The sequence below is a fragment of the Odontesthes bonariensis genome, chromosome 18 (assembly GCF_027942865.1).
Source record: "Odontesthes bonariensis isolate fOdoBon6 chromosome 18, fOdoBon6.hap1, whole genome shotgun sequence".
In the NCBI taxonomy this organism is placed as follows: domain Eukaryota; kingdom Metazoa; phylum Chordata; class Actinopteri; order Atheriniformes; family Atherinopsidae; genus Odontesthes; species Odontesthes bonariensis.
Window position 1 is genome coordinate 33,733,384 of NC_134523.1, and position 20,637 is coordinate 33,754,020.

Consider the following 20,637-nt stretch of genomic DNA (forward strand, 5'->3'; position numbering starts at 1 on the left):
TCTGGAATTGGAGTTATTCATTTTACTTCTGAAATATAAATGATATGAAGCTCTTTTGCTTTCTTGGTTGAAAATTAGATTCCATTCAAATAATAAGTTTGTGGGTGCAGAGTCAAAGTTTATTATGGGTTAGAATTGATAGAAAAAGCCTTAGAACCATCCAGACTTTAGAAAGCTGCTTATTTTGGGTCCTGACAGTGATGCACTCTCTGCTCATACTCTGGTCTGCCTTTCACTTCATGCTGTGAATATCTGAAATGATGTGATACGGTTTGGGTGCTGACTTAATGTACAAACAGATCAGGGAGCTGATGTTTATCCCCACACCTCTTCAGCTTGTGAATGAGCTCAGAGGATTCAGTGTTAACTCCCGGTCCATCAGTGGAGATGTGTGGTCCACCATCAGCACCAAAACACAGAGATGACCTCGAGTGCTGCTCACTGAAAGCATCGTTCCAAAAAGTTGGGCTGCGGCTGTGGTTGTGGCTGTGGTTGTGGCTGTGGCTGCGGCTGTGGCTGTGGCTGCGGCTGTGGTTGTGGCTGCGGCTGTTGCTGTGGTTGTGGTTGTTGCTGTGGTTGTGGCTGTGGTTGTGGCTGTGGCTGTGGTTGTGGCTGTGGCTGTGGCTGCGGCTGTTGCTGTGGCTGTGGTTGTGGCTGTGGTTGTGGTTGTGGCTGTGGCTGTGGCTGCGGCTGTGGTTGTGGCTGTGGCTGCGGCTGTGGCTGTGGCTGTGGTTGTGGCTGCGGCTGTTGCTGTGGTTGTGGTTGTTGCTGTGGTTGTGGCTGTGGTTGTGGCTGTGGCTGTGGTTGTGGTTGTGGCTGTGGCTGTGGCTGCGGCTGTTGCTGTGGCTGTGGTTGTGGCTGTGGTTGTGGTTGTGGCTGTGGCTGTGGCTGCGGCTGTGGCTGTGGCTGCGGCTGTGGTTGTGGCTGCGGCTGTTGCTGTGGTTGTGGTTGTTGCTGTGGTTGTGGCTGTGGTTGTGGTTGTGGCTGTTGCTGCGGCTGTGGTTGTGGCTGTGGTTGTGGCTGCGGCTGCGGCTGTTGCTGTGGCTGCGGCTGTGGCTGTGGCTGCGGCTGTGGCTGGACTAACTTTCGGACCGTCCCTGAGTTTTAATTGGTGGACTCAAAAACGTGCATGTCAGATTGAAGTGAAGGCAGCAAACAGTAATTAAATGTTTTATGTGTTACTTCATGCACAAGGGTTGATTGTTGTTTTGTTTTGCTGTATTTTTTTTTACACTGATCAAAGACGGTGTGTTTAGTAGTGACAGTGTAGAATACACAAATTATAGCTTGCTGTAATTTGACATGTTTTACTGAGATACACTAGCCTGGCTGACGCGTCCACAATCTCGATGAGATGGTGGTCTGGGAACTAGGTGTGCATTTTCTCGTATTTGAGGCGTGGTTTACGAATACCTAGAGCCGTTTATTGGGCGCTACGAATGTCTATCAAATGGCGTCTGGTTCTTCCCATGCTGCTTTGCGCGCGATTCATAGCCAATTGTATCACTTATACCAGATGACGACAGAAATTCGACGAGGAAGAAGAAGAAAAAAAAAGTAAAATAAAAGTAAACTTGCGCTCTAAGCCACTTAAAACACTTTCTAAAGCTGCATTGAACGGTAACGTTGTGTCCGCTGCCATGTTGGATTAACACTCTACAAGCTTCGGTGTCGCGCATAGACGTCGTCATCGTCTTGCTGCCCCCCCATTCTGTGATTGGTTCCCAAACTCTGGCAAAAATAAGGGCGGTGGTTTCCAGGCTGACTTTGCAGTGAGAATGAAATCCGGTGCAAAGCAGCATGGGAATTCCCAGGCTATCACTTATACCAGATGACGACAGAAATTCGACTAGGAAGAAGAAGAAAAAAAAAGTAAAATAAAAGTAAACTTGCGTTCTAAGCTACTTAAAACACTTTCTAAAGCTGCATCGAACGGTAACGTTGTGTCCGCTGCCATGTTGGATTAACACTCTACAAGCTTTGGTGTCGCGCATAGACGTCGTCATCGTCTTGCTGCCCCCCTTGTCTCAGTCCAGAGACAAAGTCAGGTCAATGTTCTACTGAAGCTCTCGTTTTTTTCTTTTTTCATAAAGAATATGAAGAATGTGGTGGACAAATGAGACTTTCTAAAAAGATCAGCATGAATACCTTAGTTGACATTTGAAATAGATTGTGAATACTACTTACATACATGTAAACTAGAAGAAAGGTGGACTTGTGTTCTGTTTTCGGTACCATTTGTGGGTGATCCACTAGTTGCAAACTAGCCTGGCTGCCAGGCGAACTTAGCCCCGCCCATAAAATTTTTGGTCGGGAAGTTCGGTCTGGCTCTGCTCAGTTGGGAAATCATTATGCCCGACATCGAATCAGTCGACCCAATCAGATTGCCAGGGCGGGCTTTATACGATGATGGACAGATGATCAACAGGGACATTATCGACTACGTCACTAAAGAGCGCTTGGTTTGACTTCGTTTGAAACAAACATGGCTGGGTGTGTAGATTCTGCCATCGAGTCTTTTCTACAGGATCTCCACATTGCATTCGTTTTGAAAGACGAACAGAGGAACGCGATAAAGGCTTTTATCGATAGAAAAGATGTTTTTGCCGTCCTTCCTACAACAAGTGTGTGTCGCTTAATCTACGTCACATACTACGTTGCTCTGATTGGTTGTAGGTCTATCCAATTGAGCGAAGAGGCATTTTTTTCTCCTGGTTCGGTTGAAACACGCCCCATACTCAAATCTCTATGGAGCGGTATCAGACTCACATTCTGACTAGAATCGTGAGTATGACGTAGTCAGGCTAGTTGCAAACATGCCTTTTACGAACACATTTGAGAAATGTGGATGTGACTTACAATTGGACTGTAATTTTGTTCGTTAGTTTCAGGTAATTTGCCTTATATTTGTAATTAGATTAAAACAACTTGAGTGTGTGTAACAATTTCACTTGGAGCCACAGATTTGAACTTGATTGTTGCACAGAAACAGTCTTCATGCATTTGGGCATTAGATTATTTTGATGAATTGCATCCGATGCTTGTTGAGATGTTTTACTGAGATTAAAACTACTTTCATGTCCATGTTTAAGTTACCAAGCTGGAACTAAGATGTAAATCAAAATCAAAATGTGATTATCGTAGCTTAGCATACAAACTCGAAGAAGAAAAGTTAATTTTTTTACTGTCAAGACAAAAGATTTGGGACAGCACAGATAAAGTCTACTGTTTGAGTGATAGGAATGATCTTCGTTCTCTTCAGGCAATGCTCTGAGTGTGACCAGGCCAGCAGTGACGAAGCAGATATTGCCATGGAGACGTTGCCTGATGGCACCAAGAGGTCTAGAAGGCAGATCAAAGGACCAATCAAATTCATCCCACAGGAGATGTCTCCAGAACCCAAGAAACAGCAACTGAGAGGCACGGTGTGTACTAAAACGATGTCAATGAAAGAAAGACTTCAGAATGTATCAAAAACTGTTCACATTTCAGCCAAAATGAATGAAAGATTTAATCCTTTTCTGCTACTTAGTTCATTGGATGCAACTGATGTAACTGTTGGCTGATTGATAGATATGTATTGACTACAATTCACTAACCTGAGTTTTCATTGATATTAGGGACACACTTCAGGTTTTTCCCAACTTGCACTGGTCAATAGTGTACCACCTAGAGCAGTGGGTCTGCTTTCAAGTCTTTGGAATAACATTTAAACTTGAATCAAGTGTCGTTGTACTTTGATGTCAGTTCATTTTCTTAGAGAGAAGCAGAAAAATGATCAGAAATAACTGAAACAATTTGGCTTCCTTACCATGAAAATACAGAAAAAGTACTTCCGGCTGTGTCTGTCGATCTGGAACTGTACATGTATGATATGTCAGGCTAGCATAAAATTCATAATGAATATATATTATTTTCCACATTTGCTTTGTTGTGTTTGAGCTATTTTTGATCGGCCTGTGGCGTAGTGGCTACAGCAGGCGCCCCGTGTACAAGAGGCTATAGTCCTCGCTGCAGCTTGCCCCGGTTCGAGTCCTGCATCGGACTGCGTGTTGTTCCCCCTCTCTCTGCCCCCTGCTTTCTGTCTCTCTACACTGTCCTATCTAATAAAGGCATAAAAAGCCCAAAAAAAGTATTAAGAAAAGAAAAAGAAATGAGCACCCCAGGTAGATTGCAATTGATGCTTTTTGCATCCAACTTGCCCTAACAGTAGTTCTAAATGTCGTTTCTACACCTTTACGAGCCATTTAGACGACCAAAATGACTCTGTACTCCATTACATGCCATTACTCGTGTTGCTTTTTACCATGACTTTGGTCGCCACGTCGATACATGCACATTTACAGAACATACATGCACATTTCAACTTGAATGGAGTGCATGTTGACCGAGCGAGCGAGCTTTAGTGTAACACTGTGTGTCAGCCATGAGCAGGAACACAGCTGTCTCTCTGCCCTTATTGGATCTTGCTTATCTGAGCTGGCCATGCTCTGATCCTGTAATAAAGAGCTGCCTCGCCACTACTTCAAGAAACACTTGAGATTGATATCTGACAGCTTTGGGGTGGAGGATTTATCGGGATGCCTTTCACTTCCTTTTGGTTTTTTCCAATGTCAATATGTCACACAGTCCTTCTCGTGACTGTAGATGCTCAATGCAGTTTCCACTTCAAATGGGGAAATGAATAAGGAAAAGCAAAAGAAAGTGTCTCAGCAACATCTCTGCACTCTGAACTCTGGGTGCTCAGTGGCAGTCAGGGTGATTGAGCTCGTCGGAGCAGGTGTGGAATCGTTAGGTCTTAGTCACGTGCCGTGGACCCTGCTGGAGCTCTTGGGGATTAAGCAGCCTTCCCGTTTTTTCTTCCAGCCACAGCCTTTCGGCTAGGCACTTCAGTGCAGCATTTATCTTCAAATGCAAGGCATGTGATGGCAGCAGCTAAAAGGGCCCTGCTTTGCATTTTTAATGCTTTTACCAGGGTGCCCAAGTGCTCGCACTTCTCTGAAGCCATGTTTCAATTTATCAGGACTGGCTAATCGACCTCCTGCTGGCCCTCTAAGGCTGCTGCGTGCATTTGAGAGTTCATTTGTCAGTAAGGAACTTTTGTGAATTCATACAGCCTGGTTATACATGCTGATTCTGGGTAGCTCAGGGATCTTGTTAATGGCTTATACCCAGCAGTGTCTGCTCGAGGATTCCCTCACCTTTTAAAGTCGACCCGTGTGCCTCGTTTTATTTGTACACAGCGCTGCCTGCACCTGTAAAAGTTGTGTTCCATAGGACAACATATGGCCCTGCTGGAAACACTCCTATTCATTCATTATCCTGAAATCCTGCAAAGATGCTTCACAAACCCAACCTTGATCTCCAGTTTGGATGACTCGAACATAAGGAGGATTTTTTTATGTTGTGGATCCGTTTCTGAACAACGAGCTCTCACTGCCAGCAGGTTGTATTTCCCCTCTGATGCCCTGCATGAACTAATCAATGCACTAATTAACTGAAAGTGTTTTTTGTCCCACAGTGTGTAAAAGCACAATTACTTCATTCTGAAAGAGGTCTCTTAATAATGCTATAATGGATGCAGAATAATAAAATGTCTGCTGCTGTTTTCATTCATACACACGATGGCTGGGAAACACAGACAGTGGCTGTGTTCGAAACCGCCTACTACATACTTGCAAACGGCATACTCATCGATCAGACAGTATGCAGAGCGTTTACACACAGTGCATTTCGCTCCTGCCCGAGCCGAAATCAGCCGGCCTGAAGCTGATTTCGGCTCGGGCTATAAACTCTGTAAGTATATAACTTTAGCAACATTTGAAACATTTTCAGGTGAGAAAGTAGTCGTTTAGATCCCCAACGTGTTGAAAACCTGACAAAATACCGGCTGTTTACAATTTTGTTCCCACGAATTCGGCACTACTAAAGCTAGCCGCAGTGAGCAACGCACTTCCGGTTATTTTCACAAAATAAAATACCCGTTGCCTTTTATCACAGGGAAAGCCATTACGATACAATTGGTGCTTTTGTTTTGAAAACAGGAAGTGAAGTTACCCTCGTTGTAGCTAGCTTGAAACTGCCGTTTTGACAGGAAATGACGATCTGCGACGTCACGTTACGTTGCATCTTGGGTAGTTTGAGTATGACAAGTAACCACATGATGAATACTCAACATTTCGGCGAATCTAGTGTGCATCGGGGAACTTAAAAAAGTTAAAGTTAGGAGGAGTAGTAGGAAAAGCATGCGGTTTCGAACACAGCTAGTGTGTGTTATTCCAAAGGATGCATGTGCTGGTGAAGACTTTGATTCCCAAATCTCTTGCAGGTATTTTAACCTTTACTTTTACTTTGTCTGGCACTTCTGGAGTGTCTGGAAACGACAGCCTCTCTATTTTTGTTGCCATTGTCGACCCTGTTGTCGTCTTTTTTCAGCCAGTTGTTAAATCTTCAGTTGTGTCTGTGTGTGGAAGAGCTCCCTCTGCCTGGCTGTTAAGCAGTTGGCATTGAGTGCACGAGTTGAGGCAGGAGTGATGACAGAAAGCTAAGGACTAACCTCTACATATCACACACGATCTCTTCTCATTCGTCATCTTCATTTGTCCGAGGCTTTCCCAGCAGCACGTCCGTGTAGAGTGAAGAAACTGACCGGAGAAAGGCCTGCTGCCTTTGGCATTTCCGAAAATGACAAAGCATTTGCTGCTGGGCTTTTTCTCCTTCCGGACTGGCAACCTGCATCTTCTTGTGCAGATTGAACATCCGACCCAGCAGTAGGAAGATGTCTTTGCCATCTGTTTGTTGCTGGGGATCCCAGCAGAGGTCCTCTTGTCACCCGTTTTTTTTTTTTTAATACAAAAGCTGTACACGAAGCCTCCCACAGATTCCTAAAAAGTCTGAAATTTGATTTCGCCTTAACAGCTCTCAGTTTTCAGACGATGCTCTTAGACACTGACGCATGCATCAGACTTTACGCTGGTCAGTATGATACCTGATTTTATTATTAAAAACATGTCAAGTGATAACCGGAGACACCAGAAGCCTGTTGTTAACGGGAGAGAAAGGGATCAAAGCTTTTGCTGGAAGCTCGACCATTTACCAGCCGTTTTGGAGTTTCAGCTCATACCTTGGCAGAGTCCAGACCTCTGGTTCTATAGGCTGCTTGATGCCACACTGATTTATCTGGCGTCGTGACATCAATTTTACGGTTGAAAAAGCAATCAGTCGATTGTGCACAGCTGAAGGACTAACAATTAGCCAATCAGTGTCATGGGCAACACTAATGCCGTTGTCAAGCTGTTGTCAAGCTTTGCCAAGCTGTGTGACGGTGATTGATCAGGGAAAAAAGAATCCCCTTCCCCACAGAAATCCATTAGAGTGGAAGTAATGTCAGATTCAAGAATTCAATTGATTGTAACTCGTTGATAGTTCTGTCTCATACGAGGAAAAAAAACACGTGTATATTGTGTTGTTTGATGATGACTGAAGATGTCCAATCAGTTAATGTGGAGAATGATGACAACGCTCTGCTTTGCCTTTGTAGACACCCACATGCCTTCTCTTAGCGTAGACCACATTCATATGAGTTAGCTGTCTAAGTCGGAGCCTTTTTCCACTCCAGCTTTTATGGCAGTTTTTGAGAAATGGCCCATTAAAAACAAAAGATGACTTTCTCCTACGACCTTATTTTCTAAGATTTTGTTTATCCCGTCTGAAAATCAATATTCTTCATCTGCATTTAAATGTTTAGATTTATTTTCGGGCTAAAACAGAGTGAATAGTTCTACAGGCTTTACGTATTGATTTGATCCTTCCATTTGAAGCAACTCGAGTGGAAATGTCACAGGGTTGAAGAGGCTAACCCATAGAATGCTCACACTAATGGGACATGATTTACTGCTGTCGCTAGCTCAACACTGTGCTAATATTAAAACAGCCCATATGAACACGTGCAATTAATCAAGTGGAAATTATGTTGAGTTAATATGTCTAGTTAGGACCACTTTCCCATGCTCTGTTAATTTCTCTAATTCTCTATGAAATGATTCATGCTTGTTAAGGATGCACTGATGTACTTAATTAAAAGATTGATTTTCCGTCGGACATAAAAAACGCCCGCAGCTTTAATTTCTTCACCTGAGCAGAATCTGAGATTAGCTGTGCTGCGGCTGATCATTTTTCAGCTGATGGAGATTCTCTCTGTTCTAACAGTTCATCCAGATTACTTTAAGTCTCACCTCTGTAGAATTTATCAGTTATGCTGTTGCCCTTGTTTTTTTCTCTCTTTTTTTTAAGATTTTTTTATTTTGGTACTGCAGTCTCAGGAGAAATGAGTTCAGAAAGTGCCAACTGGCAGCTTTCTTGCATTTAGCATTCTTAATGATAACTGCCCCATCTGGCAAGTGCTGGTGAGCCAAAGGCAACAGATGGAATTGTTTTCACAATCTGTTTAAATATGTTGTTGATTCCTCTTCCCCTTTTAAACTTTCCCAACCAGCTCAGACACTCACTTGCTAGCAACAAGGAGCTGTTTGATTTTTATTTCCCCTTATTTAGCCTTCTGTGAGAGGACAGCATGCTTCAGACTGATGCACCAGATGGGCGTGTTGCCTCCTGTGTAATGCTAAAGCCTAAATCTGGTATGTTCAGCAGTCGTTTTTACTTCGGCAGCATGAGTAGAATGCTGCTTGTTATGTTACCTTGCTTTGGTGTAATGAAGAGATTTGTGGTTAAGAAACTTGGAGGCAAAAAGGAATGCCATTAATTATTTTCATTTATCAGTCAATTTCACACAAACTGGAGCATTAGAAAAAGCTTCGGCCCATTGGTTTTGATTTCAGAACAGCAGTAGACCTCCTTCGTACCCTTGCATACAGATCTCCGGGCCGCTTGGCAGATAATCGGCATCTCGGAAGCAAATCTTCTGTGTTGTCATTTGATCGACTCCATGATGCTAAGATTAGGGGCCATACCATCTGTGCAGCACTCCTTTTTTCCTTGTGGCTAAAGATGGTAATCATGAATTCTTTAGGCCAGTGCTCCTCAAACAGCCCTGCATCATGAGAAAGAATCTGAACATACAAAATGCCTTTGGATAGAACTGTATGGAAATAGCTTTTTAAAGTGAACAGTCTCAGTAAACATTGTTAGTGTGCAGCACATGCAGCTCATCAACAGTCGTTGGTAAAATATGTTTTTCACCACACGACATCCACATGCTCTAGTTATTGAATGATCTCCATAACATCCTGTCTTTTAGCCTTGTTAGTTGGGTATAAGTCTCTTGGCTTCACTGATTATTTTAACCATAATGTTTTTTGTCATTAAACAGGATTTTAATCTGATTTCACATCTTAATCATTTTTCTATAAGGCAAGGCAATTTTATTTATAGAGCACAATTCGTACACAAGGTAATTCAAAGTGCTTCACAGCTACACAAAATCACAAGAAGGCAATAAAATCATTAAAAAAAATAAAGAAATAAAGAAAAATAATAAATAAATATATTTTTAAAACAGTAAATACCTGAAAAGTATAAAAATCTAATAAAAAAATTTGACAAAATAAAAATCAAATAGTTATCAAACAGGGATTGACCTGTGACTAGGCGTGTGATGGACTTCCTGCTGGATGTGCTTAGAGTTTGTCCACAGACGGCCGGCTTTATTCTACAGCGCTCCTCTGAAGGACAACACACTGCATCCTTGTCACAAAAACCTTCTTATTCTAAAGCTTTTGTACATGCCGCATTTGTTTTCTACTCATGTGGATATGTTGTGGAGAAAAAACCCACAGTAGTCGGACTCATCATGCAGCGTGTTCGAGGAACTTTCCGAACAAACTCAGCAGAGACGCATGTCAAACAGCAGCATGCCAGGATTCCAAAGACGGTCGCTTTTTTGGACCCTTTTTATATCTGTTGATAACATTCACTCCCTCCACAATCTTCCCCTTTCGGAACATGTGTGAGCTCCTCAGTGCTTAGCCTCTCTCACTACCCAGTCAACCGAAAGAACTCTGGTGTGGTCTTGTAACGGAGTCAGATTGTGACTCACACCATTGATCTGAGTGCCTGTGTAATTGTGTTGCCACTTGTGTGCATGATACAGAACCAGAGACTCACATTGCTCCTGCTCTTAAGCATCAACCAAAAGACTGGCGCTATTACCGTACTCAGGTAACCAGGCCTGTATTAGAAGCAGCCCTCTATTTCATATTCATATTCTTATTAGTCTGACTTGTTTTTCTAAATGCCTTATATTAATGCCTCAAACTGAAATGTAGAACACATGAACATGCACATAAACAGGCTTTTAAAGATTTTAAAAGCCTGCTGATGGTCCCAGAAAATCCATCTGTCATATGTTCAGAGAATATAAAGCCAGCAGAGCTCTTAGATCCAAGGACTCAGGTCAGCTGGTCCAGTCCAGAGTCCAGACTAAACATGGAGAAGCAGCATTTAGCTGTTATGCTGCAAACAAGTGGAACAAACTGCCAGTGGAGATTAAACTTTCACCAAATGGAGACATTTTTAAATCCAGGTTAAAAACATTTCTGTTCTCATGTGTCTATGCATGAAATCTGCACGATATCTTTGAACTTATCTGGACTGTTGCTTGTTTTTAAATTCATTTAAATGATTTTATTTGTTTCTCTTTATATTCTTTTATGTATTTTTAATGCTTCTTACATCCCTGCTGCAATGCTTTTATTTTATGTGAAGCACTTTGAATTGTTTTGTATATGTAATGTGCTACACAAATTAGTTTGATTTGATTTGATAAACATATACAAGCCAACCCAAAGTTAATCCCCCCCCCCCCCCCAACACGCTGTGGAGAGACCACACTTTGTTAAATAAATGAAGTAGCTAATGAGCTGACCAACTCTTTGCTTCACAAACTACACACTGAACACTTGTTGCTCCATATCAAATTAAAGTCAGAAGCCCCTTTCACACTGCCGAATAACCCGCGTTTAATCCGCGAATTTAGCGTGTCCGCTGTTGCGTTCACACTGCCGACCCGGGCTGCCGCGTCAACTCGACTCGCCTTTCGACCCGCGTCGGACCCTAGTCTTTTTGCCGAGCCGAGTTTGGTGTGCGCAATCGGCGCGGGTCGGACGTGGGCGTGGCGTGACGTGAGGAGTTTAAAAGACAGAATGGACAGCTGATTCAGAACAACAGCGACAGGTGAGGACAAGTTTCACTCTGTTTTAGCCTACATCAAGTTGGAGACATTTTTTAATATGGCCAACTGGGGAGACAAGGGCCGCGAGCTCCTCAGCCCCCGAACAGAGGACGTTATTTACCGCCACATTTCGGGGACTATAGTGCTCTTGTATTCTCCGCATATGTTCTTCGGCGGCATCCCACGTTGTATCCATCCACACCCCGTAAAATAACATCTCCATGAACTGCATATACAATTGCAAAAACGAGTCCTCAAGGTGTATTTAACCCTACCTCCGACGCATGGCTTGTGCCTACGTCATTGTACACGCCCAGCATTTTCTGTGTTTCGTGTGACGCTCTGCCACTAGGCAACGCCCCCTGAACTCGGCTTCAGGCGACACGGGTCAAATTCAATTCAATTCAAAAATACTTTATTTATCCCAGAGGGAAATTAAATGTTGCTGTAGCTCAATTAAATCAAAGAGTTATTATAGATGCTGATGGCTGTGGGCAGGAAAGATCTCCTGTAGCGGTCCGTTTTGCATCCAAACTGAAGAAGCCTTTGACTGAAGAGACTCTGTTTTCTGATAACAGTCTCATGGAGAGGATGTTCAGGGTTGTCCATAATTCTCTTGATTTTATGCAAAATCCTTCTTTGCATTATTGTCTCCAGAGGTTCCACAGTCGTCCCCAGAACAGAACCAGCCTTCTTTATCAGGTTGTTGAGTCTTTTTAGGTCCCTGGTTCTGATGCTGCTGCCCCAACAGATGACGCAAGAGGAAATGACGCTCTCAACAACAGACTTGTAGAAGATCTGCAACATCTTGTTGCAAACCTTGAAGGACCTTAGCTTCCTCAAGAAGTACAGTCTGCTCTGTCCTTTCTTGTAGATTGCTTCACTGTTGTGTCTCCAGTCCAGTCTGTTGTCCACATGAACACCAAGGTATTTATATTCCTCAACCACCTCCACTTCTTCTCCCATGATGGAAACAGGGTTTGATCTGACCCTGTTTCTCCTGAAATCTACAATCATCTCCTTTGTTTTGTTAACATTCAAGATGAGATGATTGTTCCCACACCATGCCACAAAGCGGTCCACCAGCTCTCTGTACTCAGCTTCTTGTCCATCTCTGATACACCCGACAACTGCAGAGTCATCTGAATATTTCTGTAGATGACAGGAGTCTGACTTGTACTGGAAGTCTGAAGTGTACAGAGTGAAAAGGAATGGTGAAAGTACAGTCCCCTGTGGTGCTCCTGTGCTGCTGATCACCTGGTTAGACACACAATTCTTCAGTCTGACAAACTGTGGTCTGTTTGTCAGGTAGTCATTAATCCAGGTGATTGTTGAGGCCTCCACCTGAGTCTTCTGGAGTTTCAGACGAAGCAGATCAGGCTGGATTGTGTTAAATGCACTGGAGAAATCAAAGAACATCAACATCAACAGGGTCACCAACACGCCAAGCGTTCACATTGCTCGACGCGGGTCGAAGGTGCAATTTGGACCCGCTAAGGTAGCGGGTCGCAGTGTGAAAGGGGCTAGAGACACCCCTGTTCTCAGCAGGGCTTTTATTGTGAAAGACTTGCACTCCCCCCCGGCTGTTACAGTAACTGAATTCAGATTTTTATCTGGTGAAATATGTGATACTATCACTCTTTTGCAGACTTGGTTTTTAGCACTTTCATTGCACATTCCAAGGTTGCTATGTATTACTATATCAGTGCGCAAACAGGGGTGCACTTTAGCACTTCTAAACAGAAAAGGTATTTCTGCTTTCAGCATGGAGTTGAGTGTCGATGTCCTCTCACTGCTTCTGCAATGTAAAGTGAAATATTTGTGCTCCTCAGAGAACCAGAGGGCAGAAGAGAAAGAGGGTTTCCATCCTCGAAGACGGTGAAGATAAAATGGAGGTTTGTCACTTCAAATTGCTGATGTTGTTCTGTTCCTTATTTGTCCTTTTGAGACCCTTTTCCCCCATTTTGTTAACTTTCAGACTCAACTTAAAATGCAACGAGGACATTTTTGTCTCGTCTTTTTTTCTGAAGATGTTGATATTCCATGACATAAGTGCTCACACCTCTGCCTTAATGCTCAGATAGAAGATGTTTGGCAGCCTCAGGCGTTCGACCATCGCAGGTTGGCACACTTTCCCTTTGAAAGCTTCTCTGAGAGAAGTGATGGCTTTTAGTGTTCAGTGTTGTGGCCCAATTGTTCACGTGCTTCCACCTGATCACAGGACTTTACTTGGCATAGTCTGCAAGTTGAAGCTGCAGCTGATGTTATGTCAGGAGGAAACAGTCCCCATTCATCAGCTGCCCAATCCCATCCCAAACAGCGACTTACGCTGATGGAAGCAACATGCAGAAGGGCCATTTTAGGGATGCTGTCAATGGGTTATTTGAAGCTGAACAAAGCAAAGAGCAGAATTCTCTATGAAAAAGCTACTCCAGAACACCCAGGACTTCAGACCCAACCGTAAAAGACCTTAGTGAACTGGCCTTGGGACAGATGTGGGAATGTTCTGGTCCTTATGTGACAAAGAATCTGATTGAGGAAATAATTAGGGGTGGGACGATATGCTCTGGTCACGATTTGATTTGTATCGCGATTCTTGATAATTGCGATTCTACAAGTATTGTGATTTGATATAATCAGTAATTTCAATTTTCTTCCTCCTTAAAAAACAAACAAGTTGAATCATACACTTCTAGAATGAATGTCGTTCCCATAAACGATGCTCATCAGTCCGTGTCAGTCAGTCCAGCAGCTGACATTTATTTCAACTGAGACAAAAAGAGGTCCTTAACATGTACAGCATTTTTTAAAGTTTAAATTAATTGAAATGTCCACACAGCACAAATGTGGGCTAGTTTTAACATAACTTAATGTAATGAATTGATGAAGTTTTTCTGGACAGGGATATGACGTAATATAATCGATTCGGGGAGAAAAATCGATTTTTAAAATCATCCCACAAAAAATCGCGATATGTACATGAATCAATTTTTTTTTCACCCACCCCTAGAAATAATACAAGTAACAATACTACTCATGTTTTCCCTCCTCTCTTCCTAGTTAAACATTTCATTTTGATTCCTTGCCTCCAACAGTCCCGTACACGGCTCTCATTTCTAACCAGTTGCGTTTCCATAGGAACCATTGCCGCGGGAACGCAGACATCGCCAGCCTGCAGTGCCAAAAAAACCCAAAGCCGACGACACGAGGACTGAGTGTACAACTTGCAAAGGACCAGGCGACAACGAGAACCTTGTGAGGTGAGGTTCTCTGTGTGTGTGTGTGTGTGTGTGTGTGTGTGTGTGTGTGTGTGTGAGAGAGAGAGAGAGAGAGAGAAGGAGCAGGAGGTTATTACCCATGGCATCTGTGTGTGTGTTGTGTGTGTGTGTACATAGCTTCAGATGTTCATGTGTGTATGTGTGCCTCCAGAAGCAGCCATATCCTCCTGATGATTAAAATTCAGTCTTCATTAGGGTCCGGAGGCTCGGGCTCTGCACAATGTGGGGGCAGAGGGGGTTTTCTCCATAGGCCCCCTATATTGGCCTGCCACATACATTTGCTCAGATGATTAAGGTATAATGAATACCACAATTAATTTGCCTTGGTTCTTGGGGTTTCAGGTGTCAGCCATCTAATAAACAGAAATCTTCTTTGGCAGTGCAATTCTATGAAAAAAAGCTGGCAGCAGTTTGTCATGTGATGACCCACTAAAATAAAAAATCCATTTTCAGCGGAGTGGCTCAGTAATAAGACTCTAAGCCTGTGGTAGTCTGTTGAACCTGAGTTTTAATAGCTGCACTGAAGCAAAGCTGCAGCCATCTTCACTCGTTTTTGTTTTTCACTTCTTTTACCAATCGCATTCTATAAACTGTCAAAAACATTGTGAAAGGAAAAGTATTCATTCCAAATTTCACAATTTGTCCACAACTACAACGTTTTTTGACCAAAATAAAAATAGAGTTCATGTTTTTTATCAGGCAAACAGCATTTAGTTTGCTTTGGGCTCCCTCAGAGGATGTAGTGAAGATGTAGGACTTGCTATCATGTTAGCAGGTGTTTAGCTTGGACTTGCTATCATGTTAGCAGGTGTTTAGCTTGGACTTGCTATCATGTTAGCAGGTGTTTAGCTTGGACTTGCTATCATGTTAGCAGGTGTTTAGCTTGGATTTGCTATCATGTTAGCAGGTGTTTAGCTTGGACTTGCTATCATGTTAGCAGGTGTTTAGCTTGGACTTGCTATCATGTTAGCAGGTGTTTAGCTTGGAAGACATTGAGTTCTTTAAAGTCACCATGAAATGGTGTCATGTGAAAGGGGTGCATTTGCTTTTCTGCTGGGAATCCCTTTAATGTAGAACATCTTCAGGGAGTGTTGCTTTGTCATTTGAATATAATAACAAAGTTTTTTTTTTTTTCATCTTTTTAACAGAGCAATGTTTGTACATAGGAGATATCAAGAGAAATTGACTGTACACCAACACACTTTCTGTGATATTTTTGCAATGCCATTTAACTACTTATTGTTAGCACCATGGGCAGAGAAGAACTATCAGAATCCTGTAGATAAAGTTGATCACTTGTTATTTTGCTGCTCCTAAGGCAGCACTTGAGTTGTAAGGGTTTCTGGTCGGGGTGTGAGGTGTGCTGCCCTGACTCTTTCTATCTTTGCATTGCACAGGTTGTGAGAGCTGGGGCAGCCACCTCACCTCCCATAGAATCTCGGACTGATGACCTTTGGCTTAGAGACAAAGAGATGCAAATTGAGGCGTTTGAAGAAGGGCGCTCGAATGAGGAACGAGATCGTCACGTCGCTCGGCAACCACTTCTGATCCAAACTGGACTGGCAGCTTTGCAACGAAAACCGAGCAGAACTTTGTGAATCCAAAAACACGGAATACTAAATGCTGAAGTTTGTTTTGAGCCATTATTTCTAATCAGTGTTGGGCCTTTTACTGCAGTGTCTCCCTTTCTTATTGCAACTATTTCCTGTTGATGCCATTATTTCACTTTAGCCAGTAATCCCAACATCTCCTTTGGGCTGCTGATAGGTTTCAACCTGTAAAAAGAATAAGATGTGACATTTGATTTCTCCAACCTTAGAAGACCCGTGCGATGGTGTTACTTTCATGATGTGATGTGTTTCTTTTAGAGAGAGATAACAGTTTGAAATGAGAAGCAGAAATGTCATTGTTAACTTTTTTTTGGAAGAATTAAACCGATTAACTTCATTGTAGAGTATACCAACTAATGACTCTGTAATAGCGCCGATGAGGCTCCGCTTCTTTGGAAAAAGCACTTGAGAGATTTTTAAGGTGGAATGTTGTAAGTGTGTGAAAAGCCGACAGGCTTGTTGAAGTTTGGTGGGCTGCTCCAGGCTGTAGGAAACGCTCGCAGTCAGAAAGCATAGAAAAAAGCTCCATGTGACATTACTGCACATTTTCTAACAGTTCATTGTCTGTTCACACTTTGTACTCCGTCCTATTTCAGGCTTCTCAACCCTCGAGGTGTTCACCTTGAATCAGCAGACATGGCTTCTTTTCTTTTTTGCCCTATATGACTTCTAATCACTGCCAATCAGTATTATTGATTGTCATTGCCACCCAGGTTTGATTAGACCCACTTCAACACAGTCTTTCGGAGGCCTGAGCATTGTGTTGTGTTTTTTAAGTATGTCGGGGACTTGGAGAAATATGGAGTGAAATCATTGTTGTGGACCAGAAAGGCAACTTTTCCTGGTGTATCCAGTGTAGCACTAAAGCGTTGCTGCATAAAGCATCTCCAGTAGAGGTAAAATAGCGTAGTTAGCGGTAGTAGCACTTGAATATTAGTACAGATGTTTTTATTGTACTTAGGCATTTAGAAGTCTTCCTCTGTCTCTATATCTTGAGGTGTCAGTTAAACTGCCACATCCTTGGAAGAAGCCCAGCTTTGTCTCCATGTCTCTGGTGGCCCACAGTGCTGTCAAAACAACAGCTTCTTGTTGCCCTGTCAGGACGCCGGAGTGTCACATTTTGCCCTCACACGTCACTCTGTTGTCCATCCAAAGCTCCCTGTGCATGCTTTAGGGAGCAGCCAGACCCACAGAGTTTACTGCTTTGTGAAACCACGCTGCAGTTGGGCCGTCTTCAGAGAGGAGAATGACTCGCTGGCTTCTGAACAGCTCTTTTCCATCACTCTCAGTCTCAAAGACGATGTGTCAGTTTCTGTAGTGCATGGCTATCTGTTTCCTAGATATGTCAATGAATATAAAGCTTAAGAATAAGTGATGGGATCTTAGAGAAATGTGAATGCCAGGGAGCGTGCTGACGTGTACAGTATTTATTTCAGAGGCCAAACTATGTCTTTGTGTTTCGGGCCTAAATAGTTGATTATTCTATGTATAGCATAATATTGTGTGGTGAAGACTTGGGTGTGATTTGTGGCGGTCATGAGATGACAGCCATTGTATCTGTATTTGCCAAACATTTGTTTACACACGTGCTTTTAAGTGAATGTTTCTTGCTGTGTACTGTATGATAACCCAACGTTGCTGCTGTTGTGTTTGTGAAGTGTCTCAGCCTCTGGCCTATAGCTCTCGAGAATTAAGCGGAGCTTTAATAAACTCTTGATTTTTTTTTTTTTTTTTTCTTCACCTTATTGCTGCTGTGATAAATGAGTGTCAGACAGCTAATTAATTGTTCTAAAGGTACGGCACTGGCGGTCCGTTTGTGCGTGTAATGCCCTCTGTCATCAGTGATTTATCACCTGGGAAGTGGCCTTCTTGTTTTGCGGGGGTTGGCTTAGATGAAATGTTGCTTCTCAACCCACACAGATTAAAGTCTCAAATGCATCTGCAGTCATATTAAAGATTTTTTTTTTTTTTTTTTTTAAGATAAAAATTTGTATTATAACTGCTGATTGCTAATATCTTATCTAGATGTGTGCTTTTAACATGTTCATGCTACAGAGCAGAAAGAATATGTTCAGAACACACGGGGTCCATAGCATGGGAGCCAGAACTGATAATGCAATCACAACCTGTTCTGTGGGCAGCAGGCACATTGAAAATATACAGCTCAACAATACACCTTCTGTTTGCATATTGCAAATATTTCTCTTTTTTATTTAAAGATGTGTCTTTGGTCTTTATGTTGACAGACATGAAAAGATGATGGGTTAAGTTAATGAAGGCCATTATTTCACCAAACAGTGCACCACCTCAGGAGCATGACCATGCTCTGCCAGATTCCATTCATTTTTATTACCATGTCACATCATGGTTGGTGGTTAACCAGTAATACAGCTTATCTTTTAGTTATTAGGTCTGTCATAGCTTGGTGATCCAAAACTATCATTGCAGTTGATAATATGGAAGTTTAATTTGCGATTTTGAGAAATTGAACAAATATTCTTTAGGGCTTCGCAAGTTAACTAGTTTTTATCCCGTTAACGCATAATTATTTAACGCCGACAAATATTTTATCGCGCATTAACGCATGTTTTATTTTTTTTTTATTTAAAAAACAAAAAAATTTCAAATTAAAACAAAAAAAATTTCCAGGGCTTTTGTGCCTGTAATGGATAGGAAAGTTCAGAGAGACAGGAAGCAGGGGGCCAAGAGAGGGGGAACGACACGCAGCACAGGGCCGTCCGATGCAGAACTCGAACCGGGGCCAACTGCAGCGAGGACTATAGCCTCTTGTAGATGGGGCGCCTGCTCAACCCACTACGCCACGGACCACCCCTGTTTTATTATTTATTTTATTATTGTAAAAGTCTGTCGCTCACAGGCTTTTATTTTATAAAAGTCTGTCGCTCACAGGCTTTTATTTTGTAAAAGTCTGTTGCTGTCTGCTGCTGAACAGGAAAAGAAAGTAATCGGCGGATCCACCAAACATGGAGAAGGGTACGGAAGTTTTACTCGGCCATTTTCATTTTAAAGTTCTTCCAGACGGCGGAGTCGACAGAACCAAAGTCATCTGTAAACACTGCCAAGTTGAATTGTCTTCTCAGCGTAGTAGTTCCAGTCTAAAATATCACTTAAAGGCAAAACACACAACTGATAGCAGCAAGTCATTCAAGGAAACAGACAGTGGAGCGAGGCTTCTACATAAAAACTACAGAAAGATGCTGATGTTAAAAGTGTGTTTGCACAACAAATGTTATGGCACTTTCATTCATATGGCAGCACATTTAAAATAAAGCTAAATGCTAAAAGCTATACACTACTTTTGAATTTATTTTTGGATTTTGCGTACAAATGCGATTAATCGTGATTAATTAGATTAAACATTTTAATCGTTGCCCAGCCCTAATATTTGGTCTTTATGTTGACAGACATGAAAAGATGATGGGTTGAGTTAATGAAGGCCATTATTAGGGGGAGAGTGGTTAAGGGATGGATTAAGTCTAAATATTGATTGAGTGTATAAATGAAAGAGTGTTTAATTACAGAATAGGGAAAGTTTAAGTTTTAGGAGCAAAGCTGACAACATTTTAAGTATCCTATGAGTCGGGACTATGAATTACGAAAAAATAGCTGTTTGGCGGCTTTGCAGATCCTCTCCCTGTAAGGGAAATAGAATAAAATAATTAGGTAATGTATAACCCATGACTTTGTAGAAGGGCAACCAAGCTGGATCGAATGCACCGTCACTTTGGAGCCTCAAAATCGAAAGCTACTACACATGTACATTCTGTACCTGACATGTCTCCTTATGGCGATCCAAGTCCAAGTGCCCTCCAAGCATACATACAGAAAGTCTAAAGCAGCAACTCGCTCAACTGAAACTGCAGCTCAGCACCAATAAATTTATCCAATGATCCTATATCCTATGTCATCTCATTGAGAACCAATGAGATGACAGAAGGGTTGGGTTTTGGTAATGGAAAAAAACTTACAACATTTTAAGTATCCTATGAGTCGGCGGGGGTTTTGGGTTTAAGAACAATAGTTGATTGTTCTTAAACGTCGCTGATCCTCTCCCTGTAGGGCAAATAGAATAAAAGTTGGTTATTTTCAGAATAGAAAAAAAAAAAAATGCCCCGAGGGTAATAAGGATATCCTGTGAGTAGCCAATATGATGAGGGACAGGGTCATGGGGGTTACATCTAAGTTAGTTGATTAGGAGGGGGCTGCAGCTACGGCAGTTGGGGAAAGAAATAAATGATGAGTGTATAAATGAATGAATGGTTCATTTCAGAATAGAAAAAGGGTTGTTTTGGGAATAATTTGATAACATTTGACAACTTCAGAGATTTTCTACCAGTAATGTGACGCTGTGTTACTGATCTGGTAAAAAGTCTGGGGAAACCTCTTCTGAGTTTGGGGTCGATTCATATAGTGAGGCTGTGAACAGAGTTTCAAGTCAAGAGAATGCTCCATTGTTTTACTTCATGAGCACCAAGCATGAATGGTCTGTAGCTCATTTTAGGAGGGGTGGGAGTAAGGCTGGAGAGAAAGAAACAATCAA

General features: G+C 42.3%; 1 protein-coding gene across 2 annotated transcripts in view; it reads left to right on the forward strand.

The window, feature by feature from the left end:
* The window catches only part of phf14 (PHD finger protein 14), a 146,854-nt gene that overhangs the window by 69,767 nt on the left and 56,450 nt on the right, over window positions 1–20,637 (forward strand). The window contains exons 14-17 of one of the 2 annotated variants that reach the window (XM_075449011.1): window positions 3,263–3,425; window positions 13,021–13,083; window positions 14,327–14,448; window positions 15,864–17,798. In XM_075449011.1, coding sequence (XP_075305126.1) covers window positions 3,263–3,425; window positions 13,021–13,083; window positions 14,327–14,448; window positions 15,864–15,870 — 355 coding nt within the window. In that variant the 3' untranslated portion in view covers window positions 15,871–17,798. Of the gene's footprint in view, window positions 1–3,262; window positions 3,426–13,020; window positions 13,084–14,326; window positions 14,449–15,863; window positions 17,799–20,637 lie in introns of those variants that run through there. The other variant, XM_075449010.1, reaches the window with a different exon arrangement.